General features: G+C 42.1%; 1 protein-coding gene across 1 annotated transcript in view; it reads left to right on the top strand.

Annotated features, from left to right (window-relative positions):
• The first annotated feature begins 1,372 nt into the window (after positions 1 to 1,372).
• Positions 1,373 to 12,401, top strand: part of SYNE1 (spectrin repeat containing nuclear envelope protein 1) — a 288,904-nt gene continuing 277,875 nt past the window's right edge. The window contains exons 1-2 of the mRNA XM_085055829.1: positions 1,373 to 1,461; positions 10,094 to 10,359. Of these exons, the coding sequence (XP_084911955.1) occupies positions 10,296 to 10,359 (64 nt within the window). The 5' untranslated portion in view covers positions 1,373 to 1,461; positions 10,094 to 10,295. The remainder of the gene's footprint in view (positions 1,462 to 10,093; positions 10,360 to 12,401) is intronic.

A 12,401-nucleotide genomic window follows, 5' to 3' on the forward strand; every position in this document is an offset into this window, starting at 1 on the left:
TGGTATGTCTGTTTCTTCCCCACAGGACCCTGACTCCAAGTGTGCAATGAGTGACTGCATAGTGTTGGGATAGGTGCCATAGGCATAAGTGTTCATATCACGAGGGTAGCACCAATGGTGACTAGTGCTAAAGGACAGGGTGATGCTGAGTAATCTCTGCTGCCTAACTCAGATTTTATCCATCCACTCAGTAAACACCCTGCATGCTAATGTTGTAGGATCACTGCAGCACTGCCAAAAATGATGGAAACTAAGAGGTTCATTGGCACTGCTTCTCCCAACTTCTCCATTTCAGCTCCAAATGAGTGGGTTTTTTTCCCAATGACACAGACCAGAGATGATCCATCTCTTAAACAGAAAAATATCCTTCTGTCTCCCGCATGAAGCTAGCCTTAATGGTATCAATTAAAATGAAGGAGGGAAAAAGCAAAATTAAGTCATAGTGGTTGCATAATGTCTTTGGAAGAGGCAGAATCACGTTTTACACTGGGGGCACAAACACTGTTGCACGGTTAGCGTGGTTTGAGCTCAAAAGTGGCAGACCGTCTTGCCAGCTCCTTTGAATATTTCTGTCCTGCTGCTGTTATGTAAGAGCTGCTGTCCCAGTTTGCTTGTGCAGCTCTCTGCCTTATGCGTGATGATGCTCTGGAGCCTACGCCAAAGGTAATGCCCTACAGCACGCTCTATATTGCAGCAGTAATAATAATAGTAATACGACTAGTAATAGTAATTAGCAGAGACAGCTCGATACAGCCGTTCTCAGAACTATTTCGGCTACTCGCCAGAACGCACTTCGGGGGTGCCGAGTCTCAGGGCCGAGGCTGGCGTCTCATCCCCCAATTCACGGGCACAGCGGTCAACGCAGCCGCCCCCGGACAAGCTGCCCCGGCTTTGGTGCTGCTGCAGCCGCGGCGGGGCGGGGCGAGGTGCGGTGCGGTGCGGTGCGGTGCGGCCCCCCCGCGATGCGCGCAAGGACAGCGCGCTCCGGGCACGGGCTGCAGCCCGCAGGCGGCCGCCGTAGTCGGGCACCGGGAAGCGCCGCAAGGGTACGGCACTCGCACCCCGCACACGCACCCTACACACGCATCTGACACACGCACCCGGCACACGAATCTGGCACACGTACCCCGCACACGCACTCCGCACACGCATCTGGCACACGCATCTGGCACACGCATCCCGCACACGCACCCGGCACACGCACTCCGCACACGCATCTGGCACACGCATCTGGCACACGCACCCCACACACGCATCTGGCACACGCACCCGGCACACGCACCCCGCAAACGCACCCGGCACACGCACCCCGCACACGCACCGCGCTCCCGCCCTCTCCCCACCCCCGCACCTGCTTCCTCGGCGCGGGCCGGCGGGGCGGGGCGGCGCGGCGTGTTGTGCTCGGTATCCAGGGAGCTGCGCCCAGGCGCGGAGCAGCGCGGTGCGGCGCGGCGGGCGGAGGTAGGGCGCGGCGGCGCGGGGCTGGGGCGGGGGGCTCCCCGGGGCTGAGGGTGTTATGGGGGGCACCGCCTCGGTGAGCCCAGGGTGAGCTGCAGCGCGGCCGGCAAGGAGGGAGTCCCCCGGGGCAGCCTCTGCCGGCTGCCCAGCAGCCTCCTCCTGCTCCCCTACGCAGAACTGTCTGGAGGTGAATCCGAAAGTCGGTGCTGTGCTTGCGGAGTTCGGCCGTTTTCCGCCGTGGGTTTGAGGTTTTGCCCTTTCGGAGCAGCAAACCCGGCTGAGGGCTGTGGGGGTTCTCCCCCTGGAGTGCACGTACGTGTGTGTTGCAGAGATACCCGGTTTTATGCTCAGTCACACACTGCAGGCCAAAACGTAGTTAACCAAAGGAAATGTGATTATTGATGTGCGCTCCCGGGAAGCCAGTTTTAGCCTGGGCTGCACGCAGTGATGGTGCAGAAAGGACAAGTGCACAGCGACAGAGCTGCATGGAGCTCATATGTTCCCCGGGCTGTGTGGTAACTCCCCGGAGGTAAGACTGGCTGAAATACTCACAGACGAGGTTGTTACTAGAATTTTGACAACCGTATTTATGCTGAGGAAAAGTGCTTGTAAGGAGTATTAGTAACTTGCTGCAAAAGACCAGGTCCTGGAATTTGATGAGGAAATACTTATGTAAATCATCTGTGTGATGCTGAGGGAAACTCCAGTGCTTCTCGCTGTGAGGGATTTATACCTATGTAGCTTGTAGGGAAATAGTATGTGGTGTTTCTGGCTGCCTGCCAGAGCTCTTCTAGCGCGGAGCCTGTTGAACGACTCCTCACAGGCACGCGCTTTCCTGTAGTAGTACTAGTGATGGACTCGCTGCTCTGTGTGATCCCAGATAATTGTTTTTGTGATTCTCTTGTGGACTTCAACGTGAAACAGATCCCAAGCTGTAAATGCTGATGGATCGTGTTAATATGTTGCTGCTGGAGAGAAAAAAAATCAGGGTGCTCTGTCATTTTAATTGGTAAACAGAAAGTCTTTTTTGTTTGTTCTGCTAAATGTTTGTTGTGTGCTGAATAACATGAAAAAAACCCTGATTTATGAGGTACAGTGTTAAAATTTTGTAGTTACTTAATTTCTTGTGGGAGTCAGGCATTGTCATTTGGCATGTTTCACATATTCCTTAAAGCACCGATGTTTTCTCCTGAGAAAGGAGCTCTCCAGAATGAGCATGGTGCTGCGTGTTGGAATGATCAAATTCTTCTCTTTGCAAACCCTGCTAGATGTGAACGTAGAAGGAATAATCCCTACACTTCCCACTTGTTCTTTTAATTCCTGTTCATAGTGTCTGCTCTGGTTTGTTTGTTTGCTTGTTTGTTTAGTATTACCTTCAGAAATAATATATGTCAATGGCAATTCTGTGTAGCTGTGTATAAAATACCAGTGCTTAATTATTTAACAGGTGAATCCAAATTAATTTGAGATTTAAAAAAAAATTATTCTATTTTTACTTTAAGCTGTTGTGATAAGTTTCAGCAGTGATTTGTACTGCTGTAATTAATACAGACACAAGAATCACTTAATGGCTCTATAACTTCACGCAGCATTACTTTCTCTTTATTAAATACAAGAATTCTCAAGGATGTATTTCTTTTGTGGGGACCTTAAGGGCATCTTCCTGTGAACTTCACTGGAGCCATGCAGAGTTACACCGCCTGACGGCGAGCACACTGCTCAAAGAAACTAACACTTTGATACTGGGTCAGGGGGAACAGAGGCACACAGGGAAGGGGGAACAGCACTCTGTTATTATTTAAATTTGGGGAGAGAGTAAGATTTCCTTGCAATGAGGAGGATCTTGCTGGGTGAGGCATTGAACAAGGCATGAATCTTCCAAGGTCAGCACAGTGAGAGTGGTTGCTGGGGGTCTGCAGAGCTTCAGTCCCAAGAGGAATATTTGTACATTCACCCTTTAGACAGACACCACATTAACCAACCCTGGTTATGCTTTGTTAGAGGAAGTCAGTTGTGGCTCAATTTTTTCTTATCAAGTAGTGGAAGTAATTATTGAGAAAGTATATGCGTCAAACAATTGTTTCTGTACTTGTTACCATAGCTAGTGACAAAACTCTGGAGTTCTTGTGTTTTCCTAGAGGTCACAAAACTAGCAGCAGTGGTGTGCATCTGAAGTGAATGAACTTTTGCCTTTGTTTCACCCAAAGGCACAACTTAATAGGGAAAACAGAGGGGTTTCTGCTTTTGCATTCATATGGCAGTTGTCTGCCACTTGCTTGTAAGTTATACTTTAACCTAAGTTTCTTTCTTGGGAGATGTGCAGGAATACCAAAGAACTGACGCTTACTTGCTTATCTCAAACTTGGTTTGACCCACCCTTTCCTGAGATGCTTCAGTGTTTTCTATTTTAGTGGTCTTCCTTTTTTTTTTTTTCTCCCACGGATGTACCTCTGTGCTAGTCTTCTGCTGTAGGTCATATTATGCCACAGAACTCCTAGATATGATATCAGCATTAAGCCAGAAAAATCAGAATGATTCTCCTACCATTAGCCAGCTTAAACATCAGATGTGAACTTCCCTCTGTCCTATTTGCTTGTGTATTGTGACCTCTGATCTTAATCTTGGCCTGTCTTTGTCTGCGCAGATAGTAAGCTCTTTTAGGCAAGGATTATATCCTGTGTTTGTAGAAGGTAATGAGCTACTGATCCCAGTCTCCTGCTATTACCAGCAACAGTATAACTGTAATATATTCCTGCACAATTTCATTAACAGGATTATTAAACTGTAGTTTACATTGTCTTTAACTTTTTGTATCAGTGTGTCTGAACAACCTTTCTTTGAATGTATCTAAAAATGTATGTTCTGCCAGTTCTTCTAAAAAATAGCAAGTCTCTGTCCTTTATTTTCTCCTAGAACAGTTTGCATTTTCTGTTCAAATGGAATTACAGCTTTCAGGACAAGAACCACACTGCTGGATTTTTGCCCATCTTACCAAAAAACTAATAAAAAGTAGACAATAAAATGCTCACTTGCTGCAATGTAAATACATACACAGGCAAGTGCATGACTAGGATCCTACAAATACTTTTTAAATACTGGAGTACAGTGGTAGGTAAAACAAAGAGATTGTGTGCCATATATGCCACAGATTTAAATGTCAGATGTGCAGATAACCTTGAACTTTCAAATTATTGCTGTTGCAAGACCTTCAAAGTTCTGCAGAATAGAAAACTTTTCTTCAACTCCAAAATATGCTTAAGGATACCTAGATGAATCAAAATAATCTTGAGTTCCACAAAGTATCGAAATGTCTCTTTCTGCTTCCCCACACTCCCCAAGAGAAACAAATTTCAATACCTCCAGGTAGTCACTGCACAATAAGTTAGTGTGAGGTTGGATGGTCAGCGAGAAAGAACATTGTGTTTCAGTGTTCCTGTTTCAATGCATTTTTTCTCAGCAGAGAAAGGAAGTACAGAGTGACAATGTTGGGATTCAACCATCAAAAACACCTTTCAGAGCCAAAATTGCACTTTCCGTGATCTTATGTGGTGCACAGCTATGTCCCATTGCCTTTGGGCAAGTTCCAGTATCCACTGACTTCTGCTGCACTGGGTTTAAGCAAACAACTGCAGAGTTGCAGTTCAACCGTCAGAAACAATTACCAAAGGGACTCCTCTCTTGGCCTGGATTTTGGAAGAAAAGTGAGGAGATACTACATTTTCTCTGAGGATAGTATAAGAACCATACTTGATCTCTCCACTGCACTGCTTCATCCTAGCTCCTAGATTTATATAGCCAGTAGGCATTAGGTGCAACTTGACAGATTTATTCAAGTAATGGATTCTTATTCAAATGGTTTCTCAATTCGTAAATCTACCAGTTATCAATATCCTGGGATGATTTTTATTGAGTTTTTCCACTTTTAACTTTGAGTTTATTTAAGAGGGTGCTGCTTCCATTCCTTGTCATGCCTTTGTCTATCAGAAATGTCTTCAGTGGAAAAATCAGTATAATACTATTGAGGCAAATTAAGCTTCTCTTGATCTTATTTTCTATTTTCTTTTTACTTATCTGCCTAAAAACTGTTTGCTTGCTGTCTATTTCTGGGATGGTCTTCCCAGCTGATCTCTCTTTGTCCCTGTAGACAGCACACACTATGGCAGTCCTCTTCCCTTCTCATGCTCTGCCCACTTATTTCCGTCTGATGGCTTTTCCAATTACATCTGGACCAATTTTATTCTGCCCTGAACAGGTGCACAGCTACTAGACTTTCGACTTAAAGAAAACCCCAGCCTGCTTCACAGGGGAGACACTGTGCTTTTCAGTCTAGTTGACTTCTCTGCTGATTTCCCTTTTATTTATTTTTTTTTAAGCACTGTGTTCTTAGATCATCCCCTGACCTGCTTACATGCCTTGGATTATTCTTGTAATATTTTGGACAACATCAATCACTTCCTTGGTCAGAGTTAATTTCTGTTGATTAGTATTTTCTTCCCTCTAAAAACTAACACCCAACCTAAAACAGCTGGTTTTCTGACTAATTTATTATTATTTGCTATTTAAAAATGCAGTTATGACCTCCAGAAAATTCTGGTTCCCATCTTTATGTGAGTCATTTATTCCTGACTGGCAGGAGGCTCACTGCTGTCTCATAGAATTGCATCTGTTCCAGTAGTGTCTATCAAGCGTGCAGCATTTCCAAGACCTCTTGTTTCAGAAACAGAATCTGTGGATCAAAGTAGACTTCTAGCACTACAGCAGTAAACTGTGCTTGAAAATTCTTTTCCTGGATTTTTTTTCCTTTATCAGTTCTGTGCAACTCTTGGTTACCAGGGAAGTCTGCCTCTTTGTTAATACATAATGGAGCCTCAGCACTTCACCCTACTTCTGTTGTTTCTGAGATTCTGTTCAGTTCATAATGCTATAGTTTAGTTATTCCACTGTATTTCTTGTATCTGGGTTATATTTGATTTGTAAATGTCTTCTAGCTGCAGGAGTTCCTTGAATTTATTACTCTGTTTATTGTCCTCTCAAATACCCCTTTTTGAAAAGTGCCAGATTAGAAACAGTCCTTTCACTGCCTGCCCCTGTCTATTTCTTGCTCTCCTCAATATCTTGGTTTATTATTTGTGTTTATCCTTGTTTTTCTGGATTTTCTTCATCTGCTTTGGTGCTACAGTGGGAAGTTAGAGAAGTCTAAAATGGTATTTTCAGGTACAACCATGCTTTCACAACAGTAGCTTCTTCTGTCTGGGAATCACAGAATCACAGAATGGTAAAGGTTGGAAGGAACCACTGGTGGGGTCATCTGGAATCTGCAAATTGTGGCAATGTGAAGTGCAGTCAAAGAATTGTTTACTCCTTTTTGGTCAGATTTATCTTCAGCCATTGTTGCACACTGTATACGTCATTGGCACCTAGTAGATGTCTCTTTGTTTTTCTGGAACCACAGTGCTGACTCGCAGGTCTGTTTTCCTTTAATAAGTTTTGTAAACTTTAGAACTAAAAGATAAATTACAGCCTGGTCTTGCCAATGGTATTCTAGTTTTACCAATAAAAGTAAAATATATCATCTTTTTTAATTCAAAGTGCTCCCGAGCACAGTGAGAAAAAGAGGATTAGATGGGGGACCCAGAAAAGTTAACCCACAATAGATGTAGTGTTTTTCTTATCTCTTCCATAGAACAGAGATCTCATTTTTCTGGTATTTGAAGAGAGAAACAAAATAATCCAGAGAATTGTAAACTTCAGTTTAATATAGCCTAATGGCTCTTACATGAGAGAAGAAGTTCACGATTCCTCTTTTTATCTAAAACTGGAGTACCAGGATATTAATATAAGAAAATGGTGTCAGTGTAACTTTATCCATTAAATCCTGATACATGGCAAATGTAATAAAAGATTCACGTAATTTAAATGTAAAACCATTCTGTTTCACTCTTGTGTGTCGATTCCATGTATGTTCAGACCAAAAAAAAAAAAAAAAAAATAATTTATGGTATTGAATAATCACTTGTTGAATGCTAAAAAAGGGAATAGCTCATATTCATGTTTAGCCTTAGGTTTATTTCAGGCTAAGAGTTAAGATTTAAGCCATGCACTTTTTTAAAACCTGTTCATTTTGAAAACATATCCATCTGAAGACACATATTTGTGTCTGACACTGAAATTAAAAAGTAAGTCCATTTATGAAAAATTATTTCGTATAGCAGCTATAAAAATATTTAATATTTTAATGCGTATTTATCTGAAAAATGTAGTCTTTCATCAGGAAATAAATATTTTATTGACGGCTTTAAGTATTTGTAAAAGTTACGAAAAATTCCCATTCTTCCTTACATTGACTACCTGACTATCCACATAGGATTTTTTCTGTGGAACTTCAGGTGTTGGCTGAAGGCAGGTGAGAAGGGTGCATGGAGCTTCGTTTCATCTATTCTGCTGATGTTTTGCTGTGCTCTGAGCTGTGGTTTTCTGCCTGTGGAGGTGACTCTGCACAGGAGAATCTTTCCTTCCTACCTGTACTAACTTAGTGTCATCTTTAAATGAGTTAATTCTCACTGCTTGCAAAGGAGCTTTTGAATGAGGAGCCATATTTAGAAATGCACATTCTTCTTGTGCAGAATAGAATTGAATATCAGCTAAATAAATTATTAATTGCAAGTCTGCCATTTATCGCTGCACAGTGACTCAGCCTGCTGTATGAGTATATTGAACATACATCTTCATAACACTTTCCCAGACACTTTTAACTTGGACTTGGATCAGCATGTTCCACAGCTCCTCTAAATCTGCTCATGCACAGCTGATTTACACCAGCTCTGTCACAGTGTGAGTGAACTGGTGTTCTGATACTGTTACTGTTGTTGGCCAAAAACCCAATCAGATGAAGCATTTTTAATACTGCTTATCCCTGCCCATAAATTAGTCTAGCAGCTTGCTACTAAAAGTGGTTGTTCCCAGCTTACAGTACTGCTCAAAATGTTAACAGTGCCACTGCTGCAGAAAAAAGGCTACATTTAACCCACTCTGTTACAAATATTTCTGGTTTGGATGAGGTTAGGCAAGCTGATGTTTCATTTAAATATTGCAGAGGAAGCAAAGTTCACCAAGCTGTCATATGTGAGCACAAGCAAGGGAAAACTTCCTCCTGCTCCCCATCCACCCAGTCAGGTGCTATTTGGTGTGCTGTTGCTGATGCTCTTTGCAGGGATTTAGCAACCAGGGAACCATCAGCCCCAGCCAGTGTTGTGGCTGAGAGGTGTGATGGTGGCACCTTCTCATGCCTAGTTGACACAAGCATGAGGTTCCTTCCTGCCAGGGTGCCTTTCCATACTTGGGAAATGGTGACTGATATGCAGAGTCTCTGTGCACTCCAAGAAGCATGTGGGGAAAAGCCTGGAATGTGGGAAGGGCTAGGGAGGGAAGGAGGCCCTTGAAGGAGGGAGCAGAGGGAAGAGGGTAGGGATACGAGCATCCAGGTATCAGCTTGGAGCTGCTGACCTGAGCAGCATTTAGGTATCCAAAATACAAGGTAAACATACAATAAAAACATCAGTAAGAGGGGCCAGCAAGGACATACCCTGAGTCAGTCAGGGTTTGAAGGGTTAGAAAAGGAAATGTTGAAGTGTAATTTCCTCTGGCCGCCCTGACATGTTGACACAGCTCCTTTGGGACAGTTCATCGCACCTGAAGCTCTGCAGCCTAAAGGCTTGTCTGCCTGGTAATGGAGAACTCTATTCCCTGACAGAACTTGGGGCCAGGAAAAGAGGAATGTGCACAACACCTGTAAACCCACTCACATTTGTGATATTGATCAGCTGCATATTATCTTGATTTAGGGATGCACCCAGTGTGTATGGTATGAATCCAATCATTCTTGGTTATTTCTTATCAGGGAAATCACTGCATACATAGACAACATGTACTTGTTCCTCAGAAGATAAGCTGTAATTGAGAGCATTATTAAAGAATCTAATTAGATGGTTTTTTAGACCAGATTTATAGTCCCATAGACCTTATTATAGATGCAAAAGTGTTACATTCATGTAGCAGTTTTAGTTCACAGCTTTTGATGTTAAATGACCCAGAATATAGCATCATTACACAGTGAAAAAACAATATAAATGCAACTTTATTTAATAATGAAGCATATGAATCTCAATAATTCAGGGTAGATTACATTGTCTAGTGGAGTTAGGAATTATCCTGACCAATGGGTTTCTGTTACAGGCTCCTTCCTACCATGGTGAAATAGAATGAGAGTTGTACAGTTTTTGGATTTTTACAAGTGGTTTTGTTTTTCTTTTACACTTAATATTCTCTATGTTAAAAAGTACTCTACAGTATTACTTTTAATAACATTATTGTTATTTCTAAAACAACATCCACAAGCATCCTCAGGAAAGCATCAGTGTCTGGTGCATTGCCAATTGTGTTTAATGATTTGGTTTTGCAGCTTCATTTTGCTTGATGATTGCCAAGCAAGCTTTCAGCATTAATTATGTCTCTGACTGGGGTGTACACTATGGGCAAAACATAAACCCTTTACCTGTTAGGATAGCTATTAAGACTCAGACTTAGTTTTGCAGAGCCAGTAGAAGTTTCCTCTAAACTTTGTTGCTTTCTTTCTCAGGCAGTGAGGTTGTTTGCCAGTGCTTTGCCCAGGCCCCATGGGGGCCAGCGTTGGCCTGGAGGTGTCTGACTGCCCCGGGGATGCTCTGCCGCGGCTGAGGGTTGAACGCTAAAAGGAAGCCATCCAAGATCCTCATCTCACTGAGCTCCACGGCTTGGAGGGAGAATTCTGTCAGGGGAAGTGGGCTTGCTGCAAAGAGATCATGGCTTCATCCCGAATGGTGGCAAGATCTAGAGACATTGCCAATGTCATGCAGCGGCTTCAAGGTAAGTGACTGACGGGCTGGCTCTCTCTGCCATGCCCTTATAAATGGAGATTCCTATTCTTTATTATACTGGAAAGTCAGAAAAATATTTCTGAGGTTTGGTAACTTTTCTAAACTTACCTATTGGAAAGTACTTCTCCTATATCTAAAGGGCTGTGATTATGAGTCTTTTGGTGTCGCATTAACAATGGTGTTTAAAAGCACTTGACATGAATTTGGCTCCATGGGACAGTACATTGAATTGAATATTATGAGTCTTTGGTTCTGTTTCTCCCAAGTGCATCAGCTTCCTCATAGAAAAGAGAATGGAGATTATGTCCATCATTTTCTCAACTACAAAGTCAACTGCTAGATCTAGTATATGGCTAAACTAGCATTTATTAGTTTAGCAATGAGAGCAGTACTTTATTATATGGTTAAGCATTGAAGAATTCATAGCTCAGTGAGCTTATTATTAGTCCTCAAATTGATGACCTTTTAGATAACACATCACAGGATATCTTTGTGATTCATCAACAATTTATTATGGTTTTATGTTCTTACAATATAGCATTATGAAATAAATTTATTATGTTTTTTTAGAAGTTTGTTACCTAACTGCTGCTGCTAAAAGCTTGGATTCAGAATGATTTTTGTTCAAATGATGATATTGACTAGAAACAAATTAACAATGCTGCTGTAGATTTCACTCGCATTAACTTTTGAACTTGATCATAAATCCCTGGCCTTCTACTTTCCTCTACAGACCAGTTTCCACTGACTTCCACAAAACCTTACTTGCACAGAACCCTTGATACCCCTCTCTGCATCCTCTAAATCTGGAAGCCTAATCTGTATGTGGCTTTTCCTTCCATTTATTGTTTTTCAGTTCGGGATATCTGAACTTAACTTCCAAGCCACCAGCTACAACTAGCGCTAATAGTTTCAATGTAGCCTCAGCAGATAAATGGAAGAGTAAATAAAGATGCAGGGTCTGTCCTATTTAGACCTGCTACAGCACTTCTTCCATTCCAAAATGATTCTGCTTGATTTTCCTCAACCTTTTATACATTTACTTTATGTTCCCATGCTGTTTTTAAATTTTCCAATTCTTAGGCCACAGTCTTGGACAGTGGCTGTTCAAAGTGCCCACAAACATCCTCATGCTCAGAGGATTTTTGGTTTAGACATTAGACTAAGACACTCCAGGCAGATTTAAATGAGTCTGTGCAAGGGCACAGTGAGTCAGCCTTGCCCACAGAACAGGCAGGGGTCTTAGGATGCTGTGTTTGTATATCACAGGATACTACATATTTGTTCTTACTAGGTATTCCAGAAAAAAAATATTGAGACATTTGAAGCAAGAAATGAAATAATTATAAAACTGTGAGACCTTCTCAGGAATGTGAAGAACTGTGAGAAATGGCAGAGGTACTCAAAGGTTAGAGATATATTGCAAAGGAAAACATCAGGGAGCTGAGCTGTATACAGGGAGGAGTATCCAGGCTGGTACTCAGAAGCAGTGTATAAGGAAGATGCTACAGGAGGTGTTTACAGAGTGTGGGGACTGTTGATTATCAGACTATTATGTGCTAACTTTCTAAGCATCTGTAAAGCTGTTGCTCACAAAATGGCTATTCTGTTTATTTGCACTGTGGGTTTTTTTACACTTTTTCTTCATTTTTATGTATTTGGCTTTGCTGAAATCTGACACATAGTTCAGTCTGCTATAATGTTTTTATATTGTTTTATTTTTGGAAATTAGGCAGAAATAATTACATTAATTCTGAAGACATTTTAAAATAAAATGTATGAACTAAATGGAAATTTGGCATTGCATGTTAATTTGAAGAAGTCATACCTGTAACTGGATTCTTTGCTTCTCAGATGTAATCAGCTCGGCTTGGTATTGATGGGATCTGAGTTTTGCTGCAGATGCACTATTTCAATAAATCACCTGTGCCAAAGCTAGAGTGCTTGGAGCCTAAATCTTTTTTTAGTCTGTAGTTCTGCATTATGGATGCGCAGGCAATCTGCACTGCGACTACCTAAGCCCTTGTGTAT

Source organism: Lichenostomus cassidix, chromosome 3, assembly GCF_008360975.1.
Source record: "Lichenostomus cassidix isolate B80296 chromosome 3, HeHo_3.0, whole genome shotgun sequence".
Lineage (NCBI taxonomy): Eukaryota > Metazoa > Chordata > Aves > Passeriformes > Meliphagidae > Lichenostomus > Lichenostomus cassidix.